Consider the following 8466-nt stretch of genomic DNA (forward strand, 5'->3'; position numbering starts at 1 on the left):
TCTCATCTTCTGTGGTAGTATCCAGACCTTGGCCATGTAACAAGCTGAATATAGTATTAAAAGAAGTACAGAAAGGAGTGTGTGAACAGGACAGAAAATGATCTCAGTGTTTCCTACTAATGAATCAGGACATCTTTGCTGTTTCCAGCATGTGCTGTTTTCAGCACATAATGTTCCCATTCTGTGCACTTAAGGCTTTTGCCCTTTGTGCATTCCCTATTCTAAACAGGCCCCTGTGTTCCCAAAGGAGCCCCTTCTTGGTTACTATGCAACTGGTTGTTTTGTTTTTCTTATGGTCTCTCAAGGATTCTCCATCTCAGCACTATTGTTTTAGGCCAGATAATTCTTTGTTGTGTGGGACTGTCCATAGATTGCAGGGTGTTTAGCAACTTCTACCCACTAGATGCCAGTAGTTCCTCACCCCCCGCCCAAAGTTGTAGCAACCATTACTGTCTTCAGATATTGTCAAAGGTCTCCTGGGTAGCAAAGTACCCCTGGTTAAGAACCGTTCTTCTGTCTCTACTTACCTTTCTCCATACACTGGCTCTTCTTTTCAGCCTTTTCTTATAGAAGAAATGCACACTTTTCTTACTCACAGACACTGAGTGATAGTTTTTGTTGTTGTTGTTATTTAGACATGATTGAGTAGGTTACTTATGAATATTAGAAATTATGAGATTAAGCACCTGGTATATGTCATTCAAATGTGTTAACCATTGCTATTAATTTTATCAGGAGATATTGAGCCTATATATAAAACCTTTAAAAGCAGACTTTAAACCTCAAATACCTATGCCTAGAGTGTTTAACTCTTTTTTCCTCTTAATTTCTGACTTATTTGTGTTCACAACTAAGGCAAGCAAGCTGTGGGAAAAGACAGTTGCATTCATTTTTCTCTTTATTTTGCCAGAAATGTTAAGTCTTAACTAATTCCAACGTTTCCATGAAAACTGAATTTTGGAATTTATTTTGCATCATTGTGGCGATATTGTTTGCAATTGTGAGATGTATGTTGCTTCTAAGTAAGGCATAAGAGATGGAATTATAAACAAAATTAGAGTTTTACTAAAATGGGTTCCTATGGCAAGAGTGTCATCTGATTTTTTTATATTTTCCCCAGTAGATGATATATTTCTCTTTCACACTCAATTTTTCCTCTGGTGTGTGTGTATATGTGGTTTTGACCTTTTCAAGACAAATTGAATCAAAAATTAAAAACAAAATATGATGAAAAGAAAAGCAAAGAATAAAAAGAAACCTGCCAGTCACATTACAAAGTTACTAAACATGCAGAAAGTATTTCTGATCTTTAAAAAGGGTTTCTTTGTTCAATTTATTACACAAGGGTGCAATTTTCCCTGGATTAGATTATAAGGTGTTAATACAAAGTTGGGGTACACGATTTTACTTATAATATCACAAAATTTTAGAGGTGAAGGAGACCCCAAATTTTTTTAATCTAACCATCCTATTTTATGAGGAGAGAAATTGAGACCTAGAGAAGACAAGTGACCTCCCTGGAATTTCTAATCAGTGGTTAGTGACAGAATTCACGTAAGGATATGATTCCCAGACAGTCAGACACGTGTTCTCTTGGTTACATCTATCAGATAATATAGAACTGTAGAATCTTCTAGAAGATTTAGCACTTATTTTCTAATGAACTAAAAAATAATTCAGGAATGACAGTGGAGATATGTTTAGGGATTACTGTGGCACCAACCATTGGGGGTGCTGGGGAGAGAATATTTTGACTGGAATAAGCTTAATGAAAGCGATGTATGCTGCAATTCAGCGCAACTATTATAAAGCAAGAAAAGCACCATCACTGCCTTCTCCCAAGTCTTTAAGACAGATCGACATGGCAGACTATTAAAGAAACAAGATTTTACCAATACATAGCATTCAATTTTTCCCCACAAAGTATCTCATGCTCTCATTTTAAAAACATTTTTTTATTAAAGAACATACACAGTATTGAAAGCTTAGAGTTATTTAAGAATCAGTTATGTCTTCAAACTGCCAGTATGTTTCCAATAACTTTCTTATGTATCTTGAATACTGTGTATGTTCAACATGCCTTAAATCTTCCCGTAGCTGGTACAACTTTTCAATGTAAACATAATTCTTCTTGGGTTTTCCTCAAGATTTTCCTGGTCTTTTTTCTGTGTCCCCTTTTTTTGTTTATGGAAGTTGTATCGCTTGGCCATCGCTACAAGATCTTCTGGGACACTCTGATTTGCTCTTTTCAGAATTTGAATCAATTCATTGGCAATCTTTGAATTATCTTGAGTGATAAGGGAAATTGACGTTCCAGTCTTTCCTGCTCGTCCAGTACGTCCTACTCTGTGGATATATTCTTCAATGTTTTGTGGGAAATCATAATTATATACGTGTGTGATATCGTTAACATCAAGTCCTCGGGATACTAAATCAGTTGTAATCAATATCTTCACTTTTCCACTTTTAAAGTCTTCTAATGCTTCCTCTCGATCACATAGCTCTCTGTCACCATGTAGTGATTGCACAGGGAGGCCTTGGATACCAAAATCACTTGATAAGTCATCAACAGCAAGTTTTCGGTTGACAAACACTATGACTTTGTCTTTTGGTGACATATTCTCTAGGAATTCTTGGATAAGAGCTCGTTTTTCTGCTTCTGTGGTAACGATTATATTTTGCTTCACTGTGTTTACAGCAACTAGATCCAGAGTGCCAACATAAACAATCATAGGCTCTTTCAAATAAGACTGTGCAAGTCTACGGACAGAATCTGGCCAAGTTGCACTTGTCATAACAGTCTGCCGATCTGGGCGCACATCTAACAAAATTTTCTTAATCTGGTGCTCAAGCCCCAGATGTAGCATTTTATCTGCCTCATCTAAGACCAAGTAGGTTATGCTTCGTAGGTCAACAAACTTATTCATTTGCAGGTCATTCAGTCTTCCAGGAGTTGCAATAATGATATCTACACTTTTGGTAATGCCTTGAATTTGTCCTTCTCTATTTCTACCACCATGTATACAAATACTTTTCAGACCTTTATATGAATATTTAGAACATTCAGCTTCCACCTGAAGAGCTAATTCTCTGGTGGGAGTGAGGACTAGCATGCCAGGTCCATTCCTTTGTTCTCTAGATATCGGTTGACCATCAAGATGAATAAACCCAGGCATTAAGTAGGACAATGTTTTGCCTGTGCCAGTTTGGGCAACTCCTATAAGATCTACTCCTTTTAAGGCAATGGGCCATGCCTGTGCCTGAATTGGTGTTGGTTTTTGAAAACCCGCCCTTGTTATGCTTTTCATAAGTTCTGTGTACGGACGGAAAGCGTCCTCAAATTCACAAGCTGGATTAGGGATGGGACGCTTCTCACCATCTTTCAAGTCATCACACATTACGTTGTAATTTTCTTTCCTCCACTTGTCTACCTGTTCTTTAGACATGGAGCTTGTAGCTTTGGATTCTGTGTAAAAGTCTTTCTTAATTGGTGGTAAATCTGCCCACTTTCTTTTTTCCCACGCCACGGCTTCTGCCTTAATACGATCCAAATCCATCAATGGCGGAGCTTCTCTGACAACGTTAACTGTGCTTACGTCTCTCCCAACAGGAGGTTGGGACGCAGCATTATCCACATCCGATTCTGAACGGTACCTTTCTTGTCTTTTAATAAGAGTATCTATAGCTGCCTTGGCCTTTGCTTTCATATCTTTGCTGCCAAAAATTTTCACTACTGCTTCGCAATCCCCCTTTTTTATCTGTATTTTAGTGTTTGTCGAACGCTGTAGGTCTTTTATTTTTGACCCACCACGACCAATGACTGAGCCAACCAGGTGGTTCTCCAGTCTAAAGCAGAGTGGTGGTTCATGGGAGCCTGCGGCTCTAGGCCCCAAACCGCCTGAGGGGCCATTCCAACTGCTGCCTCTGCCACCTCTGTCATCGCAGCTGGCCCCAGGAGCTCCTGGACTACGCTCTGCCCTCTTCCAGTCCGGGACCCGGGACATTGTAGGGTAGAGGTAGTGTCGGTGCCAGCTTCTGGCCTACATACGGTCAGGAGATGCGAGAAGGTCTGGTCTGCAGCCTCCCACTCTGCAGGCTTTGAAGCGGCTGTTACCTAAGCAACCAGTGTTTGAGGCTGCAGAGGGGAGGGGCGTTGAATGCCTGACCAATCACGGGGCCGGGACTAGTGTGATGTAAGCAGGTGGCTGTGACGTACATTTAAAGAGGCACTCCCTCTCAGGGGCTGACCCTGCCAGCAATTACAGGACCCTGAGAGAGCGCCTTCCTAACTTTTGTGACCTGAGTGTCCAGCTCACTCTCACTCTCGTCATGATAGTTCTGGCTCAGCTTGGGGGCAACCTTGAAGCAGGCCTTAAATTTGTACACATTGAACTTTTTATAGGCCCATTATTTCCATAGGAGAAAAAAATAGAGTTCTAAAAAATTAACTTATTTGTTTGTATACTTGTGTGTTTATGTGTTTATTTGTTTTGGTAAATTTCTTTTGGAGTATCAACAATACTTGGTCTAGAGGAATTCATCACTCCCCTGCCCTCTAGTGTAAATTAAATTATACCATCAATGGTCTCTCAGGTACATACTCAGGGATGGCATTTTGCCTCTGATTCTTCAGCTAAACCCCAGCACTTGTCCAGGCAGTTTCCAGATATTATCACAGGGATGATGGTTAGAAGAGAGGCAGAGTGCGGCCTGAGGGACCTTTGGGGGTGTTTTCAGCGGTTTGTCATTCTTCTCGGTGCCTCTTAATTTTTTCCCTTTCCCTGTGGTTTCATATATTCTGAGATCTTAGCACTAGAAGGTTCTGTAGAAGTCATTTATCAGGTATAATGCAGAAGACAACCTGGCAGCAATCTGGACAGCTGGGCATCCAGCTTCTATTTGAACAATCCCAGAGGCAGGAAGCTCACTTCATTTCAAGGATGTTCATTCTTTTGTGAGGCTGTTTAATGGTCACAGAGATGATGTGCTTCCACTTGCTTCCTTAGATCCTTCTTCTGACTTCTGAAGTTACACAGAATAGATTTCATTCTCCTTGTATCCCTGTGTATGTAAGGACCACTGTCAAATCCCGTTAGGATGTTGTTCATCAGGGTAACATTTGAGTTTCTTCAACATTTCTTGCTATGACATAGTTTCCCAGATCCACATCATCCTGTTCCCTCTGCTTTGGAAATGTCTCAATGAGGACCTTTTCTTATGCAGCACATAGATCTTAAAAAAAAAAAAAAAAAAAAAGATCTGCAGAAATGGCCTTACCATAAAAGTACTTTTAGGGCCTCTTCACCGAGCATGGCAGTTCTACTAATTTGACCTAAGATCTCCTGAGACACAAAGCTGTTCGTAGTAACATAATGGGCACTTAAGTCCGTTCTTCTTCATCCTGAACTTACTCTGTTGATTTTTTGTTTTTAATTTGTTTAACTAAAAGTAAACTCTATGTTTATCCTTTTATATTCATCCCATTAAGTTTGGTCAATTGACGTAGCCTATTAAGTTTAATTTTAGTGATTATTTTCTCATCCATCATATTATCCCTAGTTTCAAATCTTCTGCCAATTTAATGTTCATGGCTTCTTTCTCTCTTCAGACAAAGATGCTGATTAAAATTTGAACATGGTCCAGTATAAGATAAGAGTCTGTAACACGTTGGGAAAAACTTTCTCTATGTCAGCACTTTTCTGGAAAGAAACTTTTTGAAGAAAGAAAAAAGGGTTCTATCCAAATATGTTTGGAAAATGCAGCACCATACATTCCCTCTGATAAAGTTACCATGCTTAATAGATAGTCCCAAAGCTCTGATAATTACAAGCATTGAGATAATTAATTTCTTAACTGAAAGTTTCCCAAAGGAATTGGCCAATGGACCTCCTCATCAATTTTTAGAATAAACTTATTCTTTGGAATACTTTCAAATTTACAGAACAGTCACACAGATAGTATAGGGGGGTTCCCATATACCCCTCAACCTGTTTGTTTCTTCTAATCTTGTCATCTCACATTACCATGATCTATTTGTCAAATATAGGAAATCACTATTAGTGTGTTACTATTAACTAAACTAGTGAATTTATACCATCAGTTTTTCAATAATGCATTTATATTGAGATATAAACCCAGAACCATTCCTTGACTTGTGGACAGGGGCTTGTATTCCTTTGCTATAAGGTGACTAGCTTTTACTGTTGTTTTATGTGAGTGATATGGAAGAATAGAAGAAGCCTTGAAAGTGAAGTGAAGGAAGGTCATGTTATTGAGAGAGGGGTAGCTGTAAAATTTGAGTAGAGAGCAGTGCACTTTAAGGTGAAATCCATTGTGGTGAATTACTGGGATCATACAGAACTGATAGGAGACTTTTATGGGTATTACAAGTACAGAGAGGGATTGTGCCTTCAGTGTCATTCATTACCACCTATGATGGACCTTATCAGTTGGAAAAATTGGTTGTTATCTAATTAAGGGCCACCAGTATAACATTCTTTTCTTCAAGTATCTCTACAGTAGTTTTGTCCCTTGTGTCTGAAATGTTCCCACTCAATATAAACCCCTGTGGCTTATCATGGTACTTTATTACCATGCTCTTAAAAAACACAAAAGTGCGATGTTGTCAGATGCTTTCGAGTGAAGTAACTGGCTAAGAGGTTCTTGTTGGCAGAGAGACAAAGAATGAAGGGATTGAGTTTCTGGTAAAGGTTAGGTAAAGTTTGTCTCAAGGTAAGAAGAAAGGTGATGTAAGGAATGACAAGAATGTGTTTAAGACAACCCAACATTTTGTTTAGGGTGGTTCCTAGGACCTTATAGGCAACAGCAAGGTAGTAAAATACTGCAGGCAGTGAATTGGGCTAATTTTCAACAACTCTAATTTCCACAAACTCTCCTATAAATTAGTTAATTCTGCTGGCCTAAAATATTGTAGATGGGATTCCCTTAGAAATAGTGTTTTATTTAATAAACCTTCTTTGATGACCTAAGAAAAACTTGACTTTTTAAATTCTAGTTGGTGTTGATAATTATACTAATTATAGCAGATTTTACATCCATACAGCACTTTACAATTTATAAATACCCTTTTCAGAAATAGTCTTCTTGGGATGATATGTGAGTGTACTTCAAAAAGTTGATAGGAAAATAGAATTAAAATATAAAAGATAATATGAATCTTTTCATGAACCTTTTGAAGACTCTTCATATATCGGGCCATTACTCTGTTCAGAAGATGTGATATATTATGGCAAAAACTACCATGATCATTGCACATACTGGTGTGTTTATTTTGTGCATAGAACCATACTCATACCATAGAGTTGAAAGAAGTTGCAGCGGTGTGGGATAGCAGTCAAGAACACTGGAGCCTAAATAACTGGGTTCAAATCTCACTTCCACCACTTATTTTCTGTGAGTCCTTGAGCAAGTTCCAAACTTATTATGCCTTAGTTTTGCTATCTGTAGAATAGCATGCTAATAGCTATCCCATACACACATAGAGACACATATAAAGATACAGAAGTTGGTTCGTAGTAGGAACTCTCCCAGTGTCAATTATCCATGGTATAGGAATCAAAGGTGTTGAGAGACAACTACGGAGGTCACCAAATGCCTGTCCAAGGATTTCCCCAATAGAATTTCCTCTGGTCCACATCAAAATGAAAAACTAAGGATAATATTTTTTTTTTCACAAATATAAATTCATTCAATTTAAATTTTTTATTTTATTTTAACATTATGGCCTTTTATTTTTTGTAAAATATCCTTTTAAAAATGGAATGAAGATAACAAGTGATTTTAAAAGATTTTTCCTAGGGCAAGAAAGAGTGTAAAACTAGTGCCAGTGGCAAGTTTAGGCTTTGAAATGTTACTGGTATATGAAACCTCAGTACTTATAAGCATTGATCTAGAACATTAGTATGGTCTGAATGTTTGTGTCCCCCCAAATTTCATGTTGAAACCCTAACCTCCAAGATGATGGTATGAGGAGGTGGGGCCTTTGGGAGGTGATTAGGTCATGAGGGCAGAGCCCTCATGAATGGGATTAATGCCCTTATAAAAGAGGCTCAAGAGAGACGCCTTGCCCTTTCTGCCATGTGAGGCTACAGTGAAAAGACTGCTGTGAACCAAGAAGCAGGCCCTCACCAAACACTGAGTCTGCTGGTGATTTGATCTTGGACTTCCCAGTCTCCAGAGCTGTGAGAAATACATTTCTACTGTTTATAAGCAACCTAGTCTGTGGTGTTTTCTTATAGCAGCTTGAACAGACTAAGACAATTAGCAAACACAAGTCAGGGTGCTATGAGTTGTTACTCATGGTTACAGGCTGGAGGGAGGTCTGGGTGGATGGAAACTTGAGGTAAAGGCCTATAAGGGAGTTAGGTCTGATCTGTCACTAGAGGAGGTATGAGATGAGAGATAGAAGGATGTTAAACTTTCAGGGGAAAGAAAACCCAATGTGGC

At 38.7% G+C, this 8466-nt stretch overlaps 1 protein-coding gene across 1 annotated transcript; it reads right to left on the reverse strand.

Annotated features, from left to right (window-relative positions):
• Nucleotides 1–2165: 2165 nt before the first annotated feature.
• Nucleotides 2166–4004, reverse strand: LOC134367832 (probable ATP-dependent RNA helicase DDX53; the record flags this gene model as incomplete). Its single annotated transcript, XM_063084521.1, has 1 exon — nt 2166–4004. A coding segment is annotated over exon 1 (1839 nt), but the record flags the coding sequence as incomplete, so codon positions are not given.
• Between the last annotated feature and the right edge of the window lie 4462 nt (nt 4005–8466).

Source organism: Cynocephalus volans, chromosome X, assembly GCF_027409185.1.
Source record: "Cynocephalus volans isolate mCynVol1 chromosome X, mCynVol1.pri, whole genome shotgun sequence".
Taxonomy (NCBI): Eukaryota; Metazoa; Chordata; class Mammalia; order Dermoptera; family Cynocephalidae; genus Cynocephalus; species Cynocephalus volans.